The sequence below is a fragment of the Ovis canadensis genome, chromosome 16, assembly GCF_042477335.2.
Source record: "Ovis canadensis isolate MfBH-ARS-UI-01 breed Bighorn chromosome 16, ARS-UI_OviCan_v2, whole genome shotgun sequence".
NCBI lineage: Eukaryota > Metazoa > Chordata > Mammalia > Artiodactyla > Bovidae > Ovis > Ovis canadensis.
The window spans coordinates 72098095-72119816 of record NC_091260.1 but is presented as its reverse complement, the minus strand read 5'-3'; the positions used below and the strand labels follow the sequence as shown (position 1 = coordinate 72119816).

The 21722-nt window shown below is 48.9% G+C and overlaps 1 protein-coding gene across 2 annotated transcripts in view; it reads left to right on the top strand.

The window, feature by feature from the left end:
* TRIO (trio Rho guanine nucleotide exchange factor) overlaps positions 1–21722 on the top strand; it is a 356120-nt gene that overhangs the window by 189897 nt on the left and 144501 nt on the right. For both annotated transcript variants that reach the window (XM_069556151.1, XM_069556152.1), the window contains exons 11-13: positions 23–214; positions 15610–15779; positions 17435–17609. In XM_069556151.1, the coding sequence (XP_069412252.1) occupies positions 23–214; positions 15610–15779; positions 17435–17609 (537 nt within the window). The remainder of the gene's footprint in view (positions 1–22; positions 215–15609; positions 15780–17434; positions 17610–21722) is intronic.

Here is a 21722-nt window from a genome sequence, read left to right as displayed (position 1 = left end):
CTCTGAACATTTTCTCGCACAGAACACGTACACCAATGCAGATAAGTTACTTGAGGCGGCTGAGCAGCTGGCCCAGACCGGAGAATGTGACCCGGAAGAGATCTATCAGGCTGCCCATCAGCTTGAGGACCGGATACAGGATTTCGTACGGCGCGTTGAGCAGCGGAAGATCCTCCTGGACATGTCGGTGTCCTTTCACACGCACGTGAAAGAGGTGAGCTTCCAGGGCAAAGATGGAGCCCCACCCGGAAGGGCCTTGGGGCTCCTTGGGTGGAACGAGGGTGGTTGTGATGTCAGGAAGGGGACCAGAGGTGGCCGGCAAGGCCATGTCACCCATGGGTGGTGGTGGTGGGGATGCAGCTGGCCTTGTGGGCTTGCCTTTGTCACATGGGCACACACGCGCCATCTCCCAGGGAGGCGCCTGCCAGGACCAGACCTGTGAGGGTAGGGGTGGCCTGGGAAGCTGCGGGTCAGGAGGAGAGCAGGGAAAGCAGGAGCTGGAGGAGACCCTTGGAGAGAGGAGGGCACTTTCATTTTAGCAGAAGCGGATGACCTGCACTTTGGGGTCAGGGCTATGGGGCTTCCTTTCTGCCTATGAGCCTGTCATATGGTTGAAGGCATGGCTGCGTTCAGATTTTATCAGACTGTGTGGCTGCCCTCAGATACTCGTAGGAGTGCATTTTATATAATGCTGAATTTATTAACAGTGCTGTCATCGGTAAGCTCTCTTGGTAAACTTGTCTTCAGATAAGAGATAATGTGTAATTTGGTAAATGGGAAGTAGGTTGATATTGATTATATCTTGCATGTATGTTATTCTTAGTGAAAACTGTAGTCGAGTATAAAATTGAAAAAAAAAGAAAATCATAGAAAGTTACAGCTGAAGAAACTATAATATTATGTAACCTTTGAGATAGGAGGATTTGTAATAAAAGCTAAAGTTTTTAGTAGGACTGCAAATTTAAAATGTCACCTTCACTGCATCTTATTTCTAAGGGGATAAATTCTCCATTTCACAGCTCTTTATAAACTAGAAATGGGGGCCCTTTTAGGTAATTTGAGGTTGAGTCCAGAAAGGCTGTAGTAACAGGCTAGGAAGAAAGATCTGGAAGGAGCCAAACTGTGGAAGACACTTGCTAACAGGTAGGCCTGGCTTGCCTTGTTTAAAGACTCAGGAACTTGTGAATTTGTTTAAAAGAAAAGAACTTCTCTGCATATCTGGGATCTTGGGCAGTCGGTCCTCAACCAGGCCATTTGTAGCTTGAATGTTTGACTCCAGGAAAACCATATTCACTTTCAACTCTGAAATTTTGTGAGCCCCGGAGATGTAGTATGTAATACTCGCTCAGTCGTGTCCGACTCTTTGCGACCCTCTGGACCGTAGACCGCCAGGCTCCTCTGTCCGTGGGATTCTCCAGGCAGGAATACTGGAGTGGGTTGCCATGCCCTCCTCCAGGGGAGAATAGTATAGGGGGCATATGTGGCAAATGACTGGGACCCTGAGCAGCCCTTTCTGGGAAGGGGCTGGTGCGCTTTAGATCTGGGACTCTTTGTCAGCATAGAAAGCTGACAGGAGCAGCTTCTCTTTCTGGTTTAATAATGCCACCCCTAAAAAAGACATCACAGTGTTTACAAGGCACTGTTTTTCTCCAAGGAGACACGTTAAGTAGACATTGATTCACGGTGGTTTCTGACTACGGGTGCACGTTCCCCAGTTCCTCACTCATCTGAGTCAAGCCGCTGCAACTAACTAGTCTCTCTGCCTCTGCCAGCTCCCAGCCCCCCTGCAGCCCTGCCACCAGAAATACACGTCATGACTTAGATCACCTTGCTTTTGTACCATCAGTGATTCTCTGTGTGTCTGGAGCACCAGCTTGAAACACCGCAGCATCCTCACGGTCTGGTCCATGCAGTGGGATGCACTGCTTTTCTTCTCTTCCACAGCAGTTAGCTATCCGTCCCACCGCCCCGCACTGTAGAGCTTTCTCTCTACGCACCTGTTACAGCTCTTGTTTTGGGATAGCTGTGGGTTACTCTCTCTTTTCCATCAGTATTATTATAGGATGCTAGCTGTTCTTTCTCGGATGCATTTTTTCCACCCAGAGAGAGAGAAAGATGCTGTTCATGAAAAAGCAGGTTGTGTCTTTGCTCTTTAAGCTGGGACAGACAGAAAGCAGAGCCGACTGAACCTTCCGGGGGAGGCGCAGTGGGTGGGCGCTGCTGTTCCTCACCCAGGCTGCAGGGGGCGCTGTGGCCCTGGATGGGCCCCTGGGCCGCATGCACAGACTAAGCTGAGGAGGGGAGGGCAGGAGGCCCGGAGTCTGCAGGGCACACAGGAGCCAGTGATGGGATGCCTGTGTCCCAGGCCTCTGGTTAGGGATATTCTTAGCAGGATTCATGAAGATTTAACTCACATTTAGGACCAAAAAAAAAAGGGCACTTTCCACGAAGCACTATTTACGACTTTAATCACCTTTTCCACTTTTTGTTATGGTTCTCATGGAGCAGGCACTAAAGGAAGCCGTAAGGAAAGCCTTTTACAAAAGCCATCCTCCAGAGACTTTAAGTTTGGGTTCCCTGGACTTTGTAACATCAGCAGCGTTTTTAAGGAAAAATTTTACAGTGAAAGCATTCCAGTTGGCCAACTATAGAATCTGTTGTGTCGCTAGGCCTGGACATTTATTGAAAAGTGAAAATGCGTTTTGTTCTCTTGACTTAACACTGTAGGAACTTCTAGTATATATGAAGTTTGTAGACTAAGGAGAGCTTAAACCTGTTTGAGAAGTGAAGTGGTTTCCCCTTAGCAATTCGAGACGTTTCCATGCATTCATTCTTTCCTCTGTGCATGAAAGATCATCACAGTAGCAGAGAAACTGGTGTGCTTACTATGATTTGGTTCCTTGTAAATGTGTGCCCCCAAAGCGACCTGGACCAGGGGAGGGTTGGGTGACAGCTGTGCGCAGGGGTGCCAGAGGCAACCAGAGGGGAGGCCTTTGGGGGAGCTGATCACCCACGGGCGTGGAGTGTGCTGTGATTCTTCCTCTCGACGTGCTCAAACTTCATTTTTAGCCCCCCGTCATTTTGTCGGTAGATTGAGTATTATTTTTCTTGATCAGCCCGGGAACCTTGCTCTCTCTCCGTTGTCTCTGCTGCACGAGTGTCCTCTGGCCCACCAGGGTGCTTCGTAGGTTTCACACAGGAAGGAATGGCTACTTCAGTCTTTGTCTATTGAAAACGGTTATTGAAAAATGACTTTGTTTAGAACAAATTTCATTACCTGTTTTAAAACAAAATTAAAAGTGAGAGAAAGGCCAGGAGGAGGAAATCGTGCTAATTAAATGTGTGTTTGCATCAAGGCACTAAATATTTTAACATATCGGATGAATGAAAACTTGCTAGAGATTTAAGTTATCAGAATTAATTTTTCTCAAGCAGTTCATATGACTTAAAATCACTCAGAGCAAGATAGAAAAAGCGAGTTGCCATTTCTGTTTAGGCAAATACAGGAAGCTTTAAAGAAGTTAATGGTCAGAGGTTCTCCTGACATGGACGTTCACCTTCCTCACACCCAGATGTTTGGCTGTGCTTTTATTTCTCACTCGATCCGGAGCATAGCCCCCTCCATCTAGTGGTCAATCTCCGGCTCTCTGAGGAGCAAGTAATTCAGAGGTGGTCTCATTAACAGCCAGCTTGGAGAAGGTGCCAGCACACAGTGATACCTGCTCAGTGTTGGGTCAGGAATTTCTATGAGCGAAGGTCGGTGGTTGTAAGTCTTGTTGCGGACTGAGCGCTTAGTCTCAGCATGGAGACCTCAGCCTCCCCTCTTATACCCAGAGGACAGAACACAGGTGCTTGATCCCAGGAAGAAGGAAAAGAGGAAACACAGCCAACCTGTGAACAACATGTGTTTGAACTGCGCAGGTCTGTACATGCGTGGATGTTCTTCAGCTACACGATCTACAGATGCGGAACTGCAGGTGTGGAGGGACTCTGGATGCAGAGGGCTGGCTGGAGATCCTCCATGGATTTCTGACTGTGTCCCTGCCTCTGTGTTATTCAAGGGTCAGCTGCATTTTCACATGGATGGCGAGTGTTTTATACCTTGATGTTGAATGCAGAGGTGGCTGAGAGAGGTACTCAGCTCTGATCTCACCCTTAAACCCAGATTGGGAAGCGTCCTGGGACCCTTTTTTTTTTTTTTTCCTCTGAAAGTATTCATGAAATTATTTAATCTTTCATGTGACTTGAAGACTGTTCATCTGTCCTTTTTTTTAAAAAAAAAAAGATTTTGAAGTAGTAGTATTTAAAAGGATTGTTGATTTTAAGAGAGATTTTGTCTTCTACCTGTTAATCTCTTTCTTCCCTTAGTTTTTGTTGCATTTTATTCATCAGTTCTGATTATAACTCTCCCATTGGGGAACTTTGTTACCTGTCCTCCTTTCCTTTTGAATGCATTTTCCACTATTGATTCCTTCATCCATCTACTCTTTTCACCCATTCGTTCCAAAGTGTCTCCCAGGCCAACTGTAACATCCGGGGGGGATGTAAAAATGAAGGACCAGGGAAGAGCATCCTTTTGTGTGTGTCGCATATTTCAGATGTCTGTCTGTTTCTCCTGCTAGAAGTTGAGTCACTTGAAGACCACAACCTCATTTCCCTTGACTTTGTACCCTGCCTCCCAGACTTAGCAGATACTCGGTCACTTTGTGGAAGAAACGATGTCTATTTCTAGCTGATCATCCCCGGGACTTAATGACAGAGGGCCATGGTTCCATTTTCAAATATAGCAAAGGCATAATTATTGTCATCCATTCATGCTCTTCAACTTCATTCTCAAAATTAAGCCCCGAGTCAACCGATAATTACCTTTGAAATGTGTGGGTTATTTGAGGCAACCAGGTGGTGACCTTGAGTCCTCAGCCAGAGTTTATTTCTGGAACCCGGTTGGTGGCCTTGAGCTGTTTTTTTTTCTTGTTGTTGTTCACTTGGTTCCCAGGAGCCATGGTTTCCCAGGAAAGATGATTCCCGTTGGAATCGGGCTGTGATTCTTGCTGGGTTAAGTCAAGAAGTCCTTTGTTGCTGCTTGTGCAAGCTTACACCCTGAACTGGGACGAGTTTTTGTTTGGGGAAACGCCCGAGAAAGAGGAACCTTTCATTTTATTCAGAAGTCAGAAATAAAGGCCTTCCCACCACCTGGAGATGTTTTGGTCATGGCATGGCAGCCTGGCTTCATTTCTGAGCCTAACAGTTGAGCAGGCAGGCCTCTTTCTTTACCCTGGGCCAGTGCCCAGCATCCCCCGGGAGCAGGGGGAGTGCCGTGGGGCCCCGTCCCTGCTCCGTGCAGGATCATGAGGAGGCAGGAACTCAAGGCTCCTGTGTCCATGGCATGGAGCTTCCCAGCTGCTTCTCCCACCATCCTCACCACGTTTGAAAACCTCCCTTGTGACTCTTCCACCAGCCAGTGGTCAAAGGGCCTAGATTCCTTTTCTCTTCTTTCCCCATGGAGCTGGAGAAGCAGTCCGGCATCCGGTAGTTAAACTGATTCAGGAAAGGTTAAACCAACTACAGGCAGCTTGTGGCCCTCGCATGGACCACAGCTGCCCTCTGATGGGTTTGTGACTGCAGGCAGTAGTGGTGCAGACCTGTTCAGGACACCTGCCCTTTCCAGTTCAGTTCAGTTGCTCAGTCGTGTCCAACTTTTTGCAACCCCATGGACCACAGCCCGCCAGGCCTCCCTGTCCATCATCAACTCCCGAAGTTTACTTAAACTCATGTCCATTGAGTCGGTGATGGCATCCAGCCATCTCATCCTCTGTCGTCCCCTTCTCCTCCCGCCTTCAATCTTTCCCAGCGTCAGGGTCTTTTCAAATGAGTCAGTTCTTTGTATCAGATGGCCAGAGTGTTGGAGTTTCAGCTTCATCATCAGTCCTTCCAACGAATATTCAGGACTGATTTCCTTTAGGATGAACTGGTTGGATCTTCTTGCAGTCCAAGGGACTCTCAAGTCTTCTCCAACACCACAGTTCAAAAGCATCAATTCTTCAGCACTCAGCTTTCTTTATAGTCCAACTCTCACATCTATACATGGCTACTGGAAAAACCATAGCTTTTGTTGGCAAAGCAATGTCTCTGCTTTTCATTATGCTGTCTAGGTTGGTTATAGCTTTTCTTTCAAGGAGCAAGTGTCTTTTAATTTCATAGGTGCAGTCACCATCTGCAGTGATTTTGGAGCCCCGAAAAATATATTCAGCCACTGTTTCCATTATTTCCCCATCTATTTGCCATGAAGTGATGGGACCAGATGCCATGATCTTAGTTTTCTGAACTAAGTTTTCTGAACTCTGCCCTTTCCAGAAAAGCCCCATTTCTGTTCACAGCAGGACTCCCCGCACGGGAGGGATCATGGTCCTTCTCCAGGGGACCCCAGCCTCTCCAGCACTGATTTCTCCAAATCCCTTGTTTCCCGTGCAAAGGTCTTTGAAATTTGGTTCCCAGCTTTTCAAGACTTTTATTCCGACCTTCTTGGTTCTATTTTCTGTCATCTGTCTGTAGTCTCTAAAACGATTTGCTTTGTTGTTTATTCTTAAATATGTGTGATATACCTTGAGCCATAGTTTCTTTTTGTAACTTCCTGTTTTGAAATATTTAGGATCACAGAATGTTGGGAGAAAGGCAAACAGGAGGTTTCCCACCTTCTCCCATCATCCCCGAGGGGTCATGTCTCGCATAACCACGTGCCTTGTCAGAGCGTGAACGTGACTTTGCCACACTCTCAGAGCTTACTCGAGTTTCCCCAAGTGTGCGTGCCCCGTGTGTGTATGTGTACATGCGAGCACACGTGTTTAGTTTCATGCGGTTTTGCCGTGTGTAGATTCGTGTAACCGTCACCACTCTTCCACACACGGTCATACAGAATCACCCATCACCAGGGGACTCCCCTGTGCCCCCTCCTTACAACCACACCCCTCACCCCTGGCCGCCACTCATCTGTCCTTCTCCATCTCTATAATTTTCTTTCAAAAATGTTACATAGATGGAATCATACCACGTGTACCTTTTTGAGATTGGCTCTTTCTGCTCAGCACAGTTCCCCTTGGAACCCTTCCCTGTCGTCTCACGAGCCAGTACTTCGTCGCGGAGTAGTCTCTCGTTGTATGGACACATCACAGTTTCTGAACAATTTACCTTGTAAAGAACAATGAGGATATTTTGACTTTTCCAAGAAGAGAAGCTGTGGACCTTCCTGTGGAGGTTTTTGCATGAACTTGAGTTTTCATGTCTCTGGGATAATTGCCCAAGAGTGCAATCTCTGGGTCCTTTGGTTAAACACATACTGTTCTGAAGGAAAGTGCCAAACTTTTCCAGAGTGACTGTACCATTTTACACTCCCACTAGCAATTTACAAGTGGTCCGTAGCTTATTAACCTCTCGGACGTCCAGGATTGCTTTGATATATTTGTCAGTGGAAAAGGTAAGGATCAAATGCAGAATATTTTAGGAAGTAAAGTTTAGCTTATGTGATCAAATCTTGGTAATTTTTATGTTAATATTCAGTTCCTTAGATGAACTCTCTATGCTCTTAAATGTTTGATTTCTTTATTTATCTGATACAGACACAAATAAACAGGTGACACTCAAGCAAGGGGGACGCTTGGGGTCTAGAACCATCCTCTGCATCGTTAGACCTTGCAAGACTGAGCCTTAGATTTAAGTTTGGACATTTAGTTGCTCCCTATTGGCTTATCAACTAAATCTTCACATAGGTTGTGGTATCTGATATTTCTTTCTTTTCTTTTTTTTAAATAGGTGGTCTTCCCCTGGGTGGGACTGTCCCCCAAAGTAGTTGTAATCATTTCTGATTTCCTTCTGTAAAAATATAATCTTTATTAAAATAATGGAGAAAGTGTATTAAGAGGGCCACACTCCCTGACTTAACTGGCCGAGTGACGTGGGGCAGGCTGCTCCGTGGTGCCCCAGCTCTCTCTGCAGAACTGGGAATAGCAGCATCTCTGAGGGTTATGGGCCATACACACTCCAGGTCCTAGCTGCCACTAAAGGTCCGTGTCTTTCCTTGGCCCTGACTTGTTACTCGACAAATGACTTCAACAGTCATTCACAGGGTGCAACCCGGATGGCTCCCTTACTCAGCTTTGAGCAACAGGAACTGCTTGGTCTGCCTCGGCTGCCCTTTGTCTGAGTTGGTGCCTCACTGACCCTTCAGGTCAGCCTCCAGAACCTTGCCAGGTGCTCACCTCCGGCGCCGCGTCCAGGGCAGTGCGCGGGACAGAGGCAGTGGCTCCAGACACCTTTTGCACCTGGCTCTGTCACGTTGGTGTTCTTTGTTTCCGTCACTCACTACTTCTGTTTCCAGCCAAAGCTGCAAAATAAGTGCATTTTTTTTTCCACCAAAAAAATATGTGGAAAACCTTTGGGTTTTGGCCAGTTGGGAAAGAGGGATGTTATTATCTAAAAGGAAAATTCTTTTTTCAGTTTAGTGTAATTCATGTTAAAAGATTATTTTTGTTAGAGAGCGGTTTAAAGCTGGTTTCTCTCTCAGGGCATAGTGGCTCAGATGGTGAAGCATCTGCCTGCAATGCGGGAGACCCGGGTTCAATCCCAGGGTCGGGAAGATCCCCTGGAGAAGGAAATGGCAACCCACTCCAGTACTCTTGCCTAGAGAATCCCAAGGCCAGAGGAGCCGGGTGGGCTTCAGTCCATGTGGTTACAAAGATTCGGACACAACTTAGCAACTAAGCAGCAACAATAGAGTGGAACCAGTGAGCATTTGACCAAGCATTTGACAATCAACTTGTACGCAAGACAGAACAGTGTGGGCTGAACGACTGTGAAAAAGAATTGATTGAGAGTGTCAGTTAACACACAGTCAAGAATGTCCTTATCCTCCCAAACTGATCTCCAAGGAGACCTTGCCAGGAAGAAAGGGTTTGTACCTTTCTTTCGTGACTCACACCCGGCATGTGAATAAGGAAGTCATTTCCAACCCAGGCCCATAATCAAATCAGCTTGTTGACGAAGGGGATGTCGGAGCTGGAGACCAGTCATCCAGGTGGACCCCGCGCCCCACAGACAGATGGTTTTAATCCCTGGTGTCACATTTATAGGGGAGCAGACTGTGCGGTCACCGTGTCTTTAACCTGACTCCACTAACCTAGTCAGAACTTTTATGTCTGTCTGGGACATCTGGAGAGATTACGGATCCAAACCCAGCCAGCCTAAAAACTTGCTTTGTTGTGTTGAGAGCGATTTATCTTGAAAATGGGCAGGTTGCCATAAAGCCAGGACAGGCTTGGTGCTGAAGCAGAAATCATCCTGGCTGTATTCAAAGCCCTGGCTGGTGAGGCTGGCAGTGGGGTGCTGGTTAGTGGATGACCTCAGCGGGCCTGGAGGATGTTTGCCCTGCAGACCTCTGCCCGCGCACGAAGCCTCCGAGTGGGTGGATTGGTGCGGAGGACAAGCTTATCAAAGTCTAGACCAGGGTCTGCCAAATACGTCAGATAAGAAAATAGCTTCTGAGAAGATGCCAGCAAGCCTAAGTCCAGATCTCTCACGGAAATGTCATTCATGGGTTTTAATTTATGAGTCTGCTTTGACTCAGAATAGGCAGGCGACTTCCCCGGTGGTCCACAGCCCAACTTCCAGTGCAGGAGATGGGGGTTCGATCCCTGGTCGGGGAACTAATAAAATCCCCTGGGGAAGGAAATGGCATCCCAACCCCTCTCATGTGCTTGCCTGGAAAATCCTGTGGACAGAGGAGCCTGGTGGGCTCCAGTGCATGGGGGTTGCAGAGTCAGACATGACTGAGCAACTAACACTTTCAAGAATAACCAGGTGCTCCTGAAACCCTTCCTCCTCAGTCAGGTGACAGGCATGTGCCCCCAAAAGACCCAGTTGCTCATTTCAGACTGAGGAACATGCTGCTGGTAGCTGGAACAGTTCCGCTTTGATCCAGGCTTCCTCTGCCAGAAACAGAATCGTGTTTTCTGTGTGTGGCACGCACCCTCTGAAATTCCGCCTGTAAATTGCCATCGAAACCACTCACTTCTGCTGCCAGCCCTTACGGTTCCCACTCTGGCCCTGCAACCCTGCATTCCCACTGGAACCTGAATGATGGTCACAGACAAGCGCAGGGCTGTGGGCACCAGTGGTGGCGGCTTCTGCTCACGAGGTGCTTGGGGGTTGAGCACTGCCACACTTCTGTGGCCTTTTCTCTCGATTCCCAAACTGGCTTTGCCTGTTAGAGGAGGCATACGTGGTGAAACGCTCCCATTTCATAGAGGAGGAAACTGAAGGCAGAGAAGGCCAAGGACGTGCCCAAGGTCACATAGGGGATAAGGACCCTCCTCTGATCCTCCACATGGCCCAGGCTTGTAGTCTCCTCCTGGGTGAGGCTGCAGGTGGAGCAGCCCCCAAGTCTCAGGGCTTGCATCTGACCTCCTCACCGACACGGTTAGAGACTCAGTCCTTGCCTGGGCTCCCCACCCCAGTGAGCGCTTCTAGGAGCCTCACTAATGAAGAAGGGGCTTTTTCAGGGGACTTTCTCCCAGCAGAACCTTCATCCCTTCTTTAGGCTTCACCCAGCACAGCACACACAGTGTGGGGAAGGGGCTGGAATAGGGGGCACACGGGGGTCCGACCCAGCGGGATGCTGGACCCAGGACCAGACTGTCCTGCATCTTAGCACTGGGTTTTCTCCCCAAAACCCCACCTGTCTTCCTGAACCTGGACTGTGATCCATGTCTGTACACACCTGCAGCCCCATTCTGGGCCGGGTTGACGATCTCTGCATGGATAACTCAGAGATGGCCTCTAGGGGGCAGCGTTGCCTCACTCGGGCTGCCTAGCCATCCCCTGGCTGCAGGCGAGGTTGTCTTAGAAACAGACTCGACTGCTGAGAACTTGGGTAGACTGCAGCTCTCTCACTGTGGGGCAGAGGTTTATCTTTTTATTGTAAATTAGCAGCATGTACAGAAATGCAGTTTTTTTCCCCCCTTAGGGAATCTATGGTAGAAAGTTTCAAGGTATCCTAGAGACTCTCATTTCTTTATTCAGAGGTTATTTTAGGCATCATAGGAACCACTTTGAAACCTTAAAAATAGACTTTGCCTGAATCATGTTGTATTATTATGATACGTCTCAGTTCATCATCAACTGGCATCAGAAATTGCCTCTCTCTGAGACTTTGTCCTCCAAAACGAATTTCCTGTAGGACCAGAGAGACGAATTCTCAAAGGGTAAAGGATCTTTGGGCATTCCAATTGTGGATTTATGTGTAACCTGTTCTTCTGCCTCGGTTATTCTTCCCTTTTCAACTGTGTGAGCCCAGGATGGCCCCAGTGGTCTCCTCCACACCTGGGCCCTTCACTGGCCCTGCAGCCGGCTGGGCGGTGTGCACCCTCCACCCTGGATGCGTGTCGAGAGGTCCAGGGTGTCGAGGGAATAAACTAGTTCTTTCCGATGGCCCTCAATCTCTCCCAGCGTCAGGGTCTTTTCCAGTGGGTCAGCTCTTCATGTCAGGTGGCTAAAGTATTGGAGTTTTGGGGGGGTAAAAGGATTTAAATGTGGTGCAGTGTTAAATTTACCAGAATAAGTGGCCTATTTTGAACAACAGGTTGGAACTGGAGCATGTTTTGAAAAATATCCATAGAAAGAACACTTTCAAAAACTGATTCTTATTCTTGTAAAACTATAATAGTGGCTAACATTGACGTATTTTGAAGAAATATATATCATCTTGTTGAATCTTCTCAGTAACTCCCTGAGGTAGGCATTGTTATTACCGTGCTCATTTTATGGATGAGAACTGCAAGATATAGCTCCAGGTTAGGTTGCCCAAGTCACACCCTGGGAGATGTTAAGTCAGGATTGGAACTCAAGACAATCTGGCTTCGGAACCCACACTCGTAATTGTTATTCAGTATTATGAGAAAAGTGTTTTTATAAATTATTTGTGGCTGTAATGCTTTTCTGTTGAGATGTAACCGACACATACTAGTTTCAGATATACAGCATAATGATTTAATACTTGGATATATTGTGAAGTCATCACCTTCCCATAAAAGGTTTTTCATGGGAAATATTAAAGCAAATTAAGAGATTTCTTCTAGTCATAGTGCTTTCATCCTTCCTATTATTTATAACTACAGCAACCATGAAATTAAAAGATGCTTACTCCTTGGAAGGAAAGTTACGACCAACCTAGATAGCATATTCAAAAGCAGAGACATTACTTTGCCGACTAAGGTCCGTCTAGTCAAGGCTATGGTTTTCCCTGTGGTCATGTATGCATGTGAGAGTTAGACTATGAAGAAGGCTGAGCGCTGAAGAATTGATGCTTTTGAACTGTGGTGTTGGAGAAGACTCTTGAGAGTCCCTTGGACTGCAAGGAGATCCAACCAGTCCATTCTGAAGGAGATTAGCCCTGGGATTCCTTTGGAAGGAATGATGCTGAAGCTGACACTCCAGTACTGTGGCCACCTCATGCGAAGAGTTGACTCATTGGAAAAGACTCTGGTGCTGGGAGGGACTGGGGGCAGGAGGAGAAGGGGACGACAGAGGATGAGATGGCTGGATGGCATCACTGACGCGATGGACGTGAGTCTGAGTGAACTCCGGGAGATGGTGATGGACAGGGAGGCCTGGCGTGCTGCGATTCACGGGGTCGCAAAGAGCCGGACACGACTGAGCGGCTGAACTGAACAGTAACCATGTTCGTGAGAATTTAGAGGAAAAACCCAGAGTATGTTATTCTTTATAGCTGGTGCGTAAAGTCAGTCCATATTCGGTCGACAAATGGCTTTTTTCATGTTGAGATGCAGCATCGGTGTGAAGTGTCACCCGGCCTGGGGGCCTCCTTTCTGATACTCGACTGGCTTTGCTCCTGAGTTGGCACTGCTGATAGGTTTGCCCATGTGTGCAGGTTGCTGTATCACCTAGGGGCCTCTCTTCTTTAATCTGTAAGATCATAGAGTTGGACCAGCCTCTCTCTGAAATGCCTTTAATTAAAATCCTTGGATTGTATGAAATTTAGTATCTTACAAAAATGAGTAAATAATATGACACAAGTTGACATTTTAACATTTTTAGTAAAATAAACTCTGTAGGGCCCCAAGTACTTGACTAAAAGTAAGTCCTTTGCCAGCACTTCCCTTATTTTTAAATTTAATTAGCCTATTTAAAGAGCCAACTGCCAGTGCTCTGTTTTGAACTAAATGCATGTTTAGCAACAAAAGAACTCTTACAAGGTTAGCTTGGACTTGCCTTCACTAGGCATTAGAGAATGGCTAATTAAAGCTGTAATGAGAAACCACTCATTTCGAATGTCTCCAATTAAAAAGACCACATCAGGAATCAGTGAGGGTGTGGCAGGATTGGAGCACTCGCGTACTGCAGCAGGTGGATGTGAAATGAGCCACTTTGGAAAACAGTTTGGCCCACACCTACCATGTGATCCAGCCATTCTACGCCTGGACATGTACCTCCAAGAAACGGAAGTGCAGGTGCCTACAGAGGCCAGACACCAGGGTGCCCCACACTGGAAACAGCCCAGATGTCATCACCATCTGAGCCGATACGGTGCATCATCGGCACAGAATGGAATACCACTCAATAGCGAAAAGGAAAGAACTGTTGATACACACAGTGGTATGGATAAAGTCTCAACGATGCTGATAAAAGCCAGACCAAAAAAATGAGTACCTACAACGTGATTCTGTGCATAGAATTTCTTTTAGAAAATGGAAGCTAATCTGTAGTGGCAGAAGGCAGGCTGGTGGCTGTCTAGGATGGGGGAGCAGAGCGGGGAGGAGGGGGTCCTGAGGGCCTCGGGAAGATTCCCGAGGTCAGGGAGCACCCGTGTCCCAGTCTCATTGCCCTTCGCACGGATCTGCATGCGTCAGAGCTCATCAAATCGTATAGAGTAAGTGCTCCATGTGTGAACCTGTATATACTAAGTTCCCTCCATGCGAACCTCCAAGTTTGGAACTTTCAGAGATGCGTGAGTGCGTTCCATCAGTGTGAGGCGTGAGTGACGTTGCAGCTGGTCCTCCCGTCTCCCATTGCTGACGGTCCTTCAGCTCTGCCATCTCCCACCTCCTCTCCCTTCCCAGGCCAGTGACTTTTCCTGCCTGTTCACTTGATGCCAGCCCGTGTACCTGCTGTTGAACTGTTACCACTGTACCTTTCATGGTACTGTACTGCAAGATTAAAAATGTGTTCTTTTTAAATTATTTGTGTGAAAAGTATTACAAACCTTTTACAGTACAGGACTGTATAGCTGGTTGTGTTAGTTCAGTACCTAGGCTAACTTTGTTGGCCTTACAAACAAATTGGACGTACGAACATGCTCTCAGAGCAGAACTCATTAGTATGTAGCCAACTTACTGTATTTTAAATTTCTGCGGTTTCTTGTGTGTCACTGAGGCCTCAGTAAAGCTGTGGTGCTACCTCTGCCAAGAGGCCTGCGTGGCAGGGCAGGGTAGGGGCAAGCCTCTCCCCGCCGCCCAGCCAGCCATCTGTAAGGGACTCAAAAGACACCTACCTGTAGCTACCCAGGTGGTGCTAGTGGTATAAAACCCGCCTGCCAGTTCAGGAGACATAAGACTCAGGTTCAGTCCCTGGGTCAGGAAGATCCCCTGAAGGCGGGCACAGCAACCCACTTCAGTGTTCTTGCCTGGAGAACCCTGTGGACAGAGGAGCCTGGTGGGCTACAGTCCTAAGGGGCAAAGAGTCGGACACGACAGAAGCGACTTAGCACAAGACGTCGGAGGTGACTGTTCCATCCCCGGGGAAGCAGGGAGCATTCTGCAGACAAACCACTTCCAAGCCACCAGGGCCCGCTCCGTTAAATTAACTGTCTTTGCTGCTCACTGACCAGGGGTTTGGAGGAGGCAGTAGGCTTTCTGGGAGCGGGCGAGAGTCTGTGTCCCCGCCAGGCTGGGAGCCACTCTTGTCCCGAGTTATCTTTACCCGCCCGGGTCCACGGACACCTTGTTGGTGGTCCTGGCCGTGACAGTGACCACATGTTCGCAGCCTGCACGCCTCTTGTGAGCTCTGGCCATGGCCGTGGCCTGGGCTGGGAGTTGGAACCTGGCACAGTCACGTCCGAATCTCCTGCCGGGTGTGGAGACGGGTTGATTGCACCACGCTGGACGCTTCCTTCTTTTCTGAGGGATGTAAAGCCCCCTGTCTGAACTGCAGCTTAATAACTGATCATGGATTATAGTGCTCTGGCTAAAAATAAAGCCTGTCGGTCTGCTAAATAAGAGTCAGAAGGCACGTGGAAGGATGCCGGTTCCGTTTAGCAGAGGTTCCAGCCATCGGAGGGTCTTTCCATTTCCTCTTGCGCGTGGTTGTGTCGGGAGGGACCGGGAGAGTCGCTGCCCGCCCCCCGCCCTTCCTTTCTCTCCTTTGTGACGGTTCCCCCGGGCTCGCTGCCTGTTTGTTTTTTCACCTCGCGTCCTGCTCTGTGTTCCGCTCCTGTGCGGGGTGCCTCCCCCGCCACCCGCCTCCCTTCCGGCTCCTGGGAGCCGCTGCCCCCGGTCCCCTCCCCCGGGCCGCAGGGCAGGGCCCCTCACGCCGCTGTCCCCGCAGCTGTGGACATGGCTGGAGGAGCTGCAGAAGGAGCTGCTGGACGACGTGTACGCCGAGTCCGTGGAGGCCGTGCAGGACCTCAGCAAGCGCTTCGGCCAGCAGCAGCAGACCACCCTGCAGGTGACTGTGAACGTCATCAAGGAAGGCGAGGACCTGATCCAGCAGCTGAGGTGGGCCGGCCCCGCCCCTCTGTTCCTACACCTCCCTCCCTGCCCCTGCCCCAGCCCCTCTGTCCCTACACCCCTGTCCCTATCCCCATCCCAGCCTCTCTGCCCTACAGCCCTGTCCCAGGCCCCCATCCCTGTGCCCATCCCAGCCCCCTGTCCCAGCCCCTCTGCCCTACAGCCCTGTCCCAGCCCCCCGTCCCTGCGCCCATCCCAGCCCCCTGCCCCAGCCCCTCTGTTCCTACACCCCCATCCCTGCCCCCATCCCAGCCCCCTGCCCCAGCCCCTCTGTCTGACACCCCTGTCCCAGGCCCCCATCCCTGCCCCTCTGTCTCTACCCACCACCCCCATCTCAGAACCCTGTCCCAGCCCCCCCAGCGCTCTGACGTCTGTGAGGCACTCTTTCCCCTCTGCTTTTTTGAACCATTTACTATAACTCTCTGTCCAGCTAGGCAGAGAATGAATAACATCCATGCGGAGGAGACTTTAGCATCTCTCTCCTGTCTTTATTTTTCCTCCTTCGGTTTTCTTTCACTCTTTTCACAATTTTTCTCTTTATGGCATTGACTAATAAACTTCCCTGGTATCTCAGACAGTAAGAATCTGTCTGCAATGCAAGAGACCTGGGTTTGATCCCTGGGTTGGGAAGATCCCCTAGAGGAGGAAATGGCAACCCACTCCAGTATTCTTGCCTGGAGAATCCCATGAACAGAGGAGTCTGGCGGGCTACAGTCCATGGGGTCTCAAAGAGTCGGACATGACCAAGCAACTAACACACGAACTTTCCCAGAATTCAGATCTTATTAATATTTCCTTTTAACATGTACCTATTACTGACTGAAATTTCTTTACAAACCAGATGAATTTAAACCTCCCGGGACTGCGTCCTTGGGGCCCAGAGCACGCTAGTTTTCCAGAATGTGGTAGGCGTCCCTACCCTGAAAGTCCAGGCTCAGGCAGGCCCGGCCTCTGGTGACACTCAGGTGCTGCTTGTGGGGGGAAGACAGGAGGCAGGCTGGGGCTGGGCCACCTTTATGTGGACCCCCTGCTGTATCACTCAGGGTCAGCTTATCTAATGGTCGCTGACGTCTTCCCGCGGTGCTCGCTTTGCTGAGAGTCAGGCAGTCCTTCTGTGATAAAGGCTCAGTGAGCTGCTTCACAGGGAGATGCTTACAGCCGACCTGGCTCTGCCCTTTGTAGAAACTGTTACTGGTCAGTTGCTCAGTCGTGTCCGACTCTTTGCAACCCTGTGGACTGCAGCACGCCAGGCCTCCCTGTCCTTCACCATCTCCCACAGTTTGCTCAAATCCGTGTCCATTGAGTCGGGGACGCCATCCAGCCATCTCCTCCTCTGTAGCGAATAGGAGCTCTTTCTTCTCCACTTAACGAGGAAGGGGGCTGAAGATGAAGCTCCCTGGGATGCTTTGTGTGGTGGCTAGCCGCCTGCTTCTGAGAGGGGCTGTGAGGAGAAGCGGGAGGTGTTCCTCCACATGTCCTGGGCCCCTGTGGAAGCCCAGGGTGGTTGGGCCGGAGAAGCAGCTTCTTTTCTGAGTGCTGCAGCCCCGCTTTCTGCCGGCTCCTCCCCCCGGCCCGGCACCCCCAGCCCTGACAGGGAGAGGTCTTCCCTTACAATTCTTGTTTGCACCCCCGCCTCCTCGCAGGGACTCAGCCATCTCCAGCAACAAGACGCCACACAACAGCTCCATCAGCCACATCGAGACAGTGCTGCAGCAGCTGGACGAGGCCCAGGCGCAGATGGAGGAGCTCTTCCAGGAGCGCAAGATCAAGCTGGAGCTCTTCCTGCAGCTGCGCATCTTTGAGCGGGATGCCATCGATGTGAGTGCCCCGCGGGCCCTGGCCCAAGTCCAGCCCCGCCCCCGACCAGGCCCCGCCCCCGAGCCACGCCCTCGCCCACTGGCCCCCTTTCTGTCTGCACCAGGAGGACGAGGAGGGACAGAGTGGCCCCCACCCCAGCTCGGTCCCTGAGTGAGAGGGCTCGGCCCTGGGGGAGGCAGGTGGGCAGCGGAGAGACACCACACAGCAGGAGAGCAAAGCGAGTGAGCTGTGAGGGTGCAGCCGAGGCAGGGCTTCTGCAGACAGGGCTAACTTGTGCCCTCGGCTGGTCACCCTGGACCAGGGCCCCCGCACAGCCGTCCCCTCGTCCTGGGGGCAGAGGCTCAGGGCAGCAATGCTCCTCCCCACCCTGTCCTCTTCCTCTCCCTGAGTGCTCCCTGAGCCTGCAGTAATGGTGTTTTATGTCCCAGGAAACGCCCCACCCGCCCCACCTTTCCCTCCCCCCACAGAAATATTCTCAGGTTGCCTGTAATTCTTACCTAAAAATTGACTATTGCACCTTATACTTGACTAGGAGAAAGGACAGATTTCTTTTCTTCATCAGAAAGAGTTTCTTGATTTTCTGCCAGGCAAGACTTAATGTTTTTGAACTTGACAAAGTTCAAGCAGAAGTCATTATCGCTGGATGGCGCTGAATCTGTGTGTGAAACAGGATGATTGAGGAACCAGATACTCCCTGGTGAGGCTGGCTTCCTGGAGCCCGAGGGCTTCATGAGCTGCTGGCAGGGGCCTACCTGCTGTCTGTTCAGGTACCTCCAGGCATCCCAGGTGGCCCATACCCACCCGCCAGAGTCCGCAGAGCGGGCTCTCTTGTCATTTGACCTGCGTTTAGAACAGAGCCGTGAGGGCGGGGGGCCCGGACCCCACGTACTGCAGAAGACAGAGGGGTGCAGGGCTCCCTCAGCTGAGCAGACCCTCTGCCTGAAGTGGTCCTGGGTCCCTCGGCCCAGCCCCAAGTGGCAGTTTGGTATGTGGGCCTCTCATGGGGCCTTTCGTGGCTGCTTGTCTAAACTTCTGTCAGCCTTTCCATTACATTAAAGAAAGGCCTTCTTAACTGTTAACCGGTGATGACAAGGAGTTAAACTCTGCCCATGTTGCCTGGTTAAACCTGCTCAAGGGCTTTGGTCTTGACTTTCCCATCCACGTGGAGCCACGGAGAGCAGAGACACACTGGTCTCAGCCATCGTGTCTAGCCATGGTCAGGGTGCAGCACTGGGAGTCTCGGGGTCAGGGAGCAGCACTGGGGGGTCTCGGGGTCAGGGAGCAGCACTGGGGCGGTCTCGGGGTCAGGGAGCAGTGCTGCATGAACAGAAGAGCCAGCGTAGCTGCCCTCCTCTCTCACCTCCATTTCGCAGAAATTACTCCTGTAAACTTGGCTGCTTATTAAATAGTTCCAATCAGGGACTACAAAGAAGCAATCAGAAACACTATTTGAAGTATTCCTTCTGACAGTTTGGCATTTGAAAAACAAAAAAAGGTTGACTTTGTATTAATGCTGCTGCAAAAGGGAGAATTTTATTTTGATTGTGTTTCTTCTTTCACGAAACTCCTGTTTTAAAATGTAGTTCTTTAGTCGCTCAGTCGTGTCCGATTCTTTGCGACCCTGTGGACTGCAGCACGGCCAGACTTCCCTGTCCTTCACCATCTCCTGGAGCTTGCTCAGATTCATGGCCATTAAGTCAGTGATGCCATCCAACCATCTCATCCTCTGTTGCCCCATTCTCCTCCTGCCGTCAGTCTTTCCCAGCCTCACAGTCTTATCTAGTGAGTCACCTCTTAGCATCAGGTGGCCAAAGTACTAGAGCTTCAGCATCAATCTTTCCACTGAATATTCAGAATTGATTTCCTTTAATATTGACTGATTTGATCTCCTTGCAGTCCAAGGGACTCTCAAGAGTCTTCTCCAACACCACAGTTCAAAAGCATCAATTCTTAGGTGCTCAGCCTTCCATGGTCCAACTCTCACATCCATACATGACTGCTGGAAAAACCATAGTTTTACCTATACGGGCCTTTGTTGGCAAAGTAATTTCTCTGCTTTTTTAATATGCTGTCTAGGTTTATCTTTTCTTCCAAGGAGCAAGCGTCTTTTAATTTCATGGCTGCAGTCACCATCTGCAGTGATTTTGGAACCCAAGAAAATAATGTCTGTCACTGTTTCTGTTGTTTCCACATCTGTTTGCCATGAAGTGATGGGACCGGATGCCATGATCTTAGTTTTTTGAATGTTGTGTTAAGCCAGCATTTTCACTCTCCTCTTTCACCTTCATCAAGAGGCTGTTTAGTTCCTCTTCGCTTTCTGCCCTAAGGGTGGTGTCATCTGCATATCTGAGGTTATTGATATTTTTCCCTGCAATCTTAATTCCAGCTTGTGCTTGCTTCATCCAGCCTAACATTTTGCATGATGTATTCTGCATGTAAGTTAAATAAGCAGAGTGCACTGTACAGCCTTGATGTACTCCTTTCCCAATCTGGAACCAGTCTGTTGTTCCATTTCCTGTTTTAACTCTTGCTTCTGACCTGTGTAGAGATTTCTCAGGAAGCAGGTCAGATGGTCTGGTATTCCCATCTCTTGAAGAATTTTCCACAATTTGTTGTGATCCAAGCAGTCAAAGGGTTTAGCATAGTCAGTGAAGCAGAAGTAGATATTTTTCTGGAATTCTCTTGGTTTTTCTACGAACCAGTGGACGTTGACAATTTGATCTGTGGTTCCTCTGCCTTTTCTAAATCCAACTTGTATATCTAGAAGTTCTCGGTTCATGAACTGTTGAAGCCTAGCTTGGTGGATTTTGAGCATTATTTTGCTAGTGTGTGAGAGGAGTGTAACTATATGAAAATTTGAACTTTCTTTGGCATTGCCCTTCTGTGGGATTGGAATGAAAACTGACGTTTTCCGGTTATGTGGCCACTGCTAAGTTTTCCAAATTTGCTGGCATATTGAGTGCAGCACTTTAAGAGCCTCATCTTTTAGAATTTGATACAGCTCAGCTGGAATTCCATCACCTCCCCTAATTTTGTTCGTAGTGGATCAGTCTCAGCCCGGGATAAGTGTTTTCCTAAGCTGAGAAATTAAGCCAGCCTACAGTTCAGTCACAGACCAGCTAAAAGAAAGTCTAAAAGCTTTTAAAATGTCATAGCCTGAGAGCCTTCTGTTTCTCTAGAGTAATCCTGAAAATGTGGAAAACCTGAGCATGTTAGGCTTTGCTGGGATTTCCTCTCTTGTCTGGGAAAATGCCCCATCTGACTGCCCATAGCAGGCATGGCCCAGTCTCATGGAAGAAATTCATGGTACCTCGTCAGTGTTTAAAAATCCCCTGTATCACTTGTATTTGAATTGAAATAACCTTTCCATCTCTCAAAAGTGAAGCAGGATTTCCTGTAGCTTAGAATATTGGGATTTCAGTCTCCAGATAGTCCAAATAAAATGTGTTCCATTGATATGAAAAGAACAGCCAAAGCCTTATGCTAGCATCCTGTGAGAGTTACAGAAAACAGCCTTAGCTCTCTGTACATTTAGAAAGAAAAAGACTGTCTAAAAATTCACGGATATATTAAAAAAAGAAGTGGTATCTGAGTTATTTCTTCAAAGAATCCTGTTCAAAAAAGCCTTGCACTTTCTTGAGCTTCGTGTTTGCCACAGGTTTATTTTCTTGGCTTGCGTGATGATTAACAAGCCGTAATGCCAAACGTGGGGACAGGATTTTTCCTGATGCTCCTTGATCCTGGCCGTCGCCAGGGTTTCCTTGTGCTCAGTGAGTGTTTTTGAATCCTGCTGCTTTTAGCACATTGATCTTTGTTTATTGTCCATTTCTTGAGTGTTTTCTGAGCCTGATGTTGTCTGTGTGAAGCACTGTGGCTGAGTCTGTAACTCATCACCACACCTAATTCTTCTCCCTCAGGGTCAGAAAGCAAACAAACATTAAGAAAGAAAATTCCCTTTAGAATAGAGATCAAGGTTAAAGTTATGGTAATTTTTTTTTTCCTTTTAAAAAGTATTTTCCTTGGGACTTCTCGGTTTATGTCTAACTTGGCATTGTTTAAAATTATTAATTTGCAAGTGGATATAATTATAAATGAATTAACTTACAAATGAAC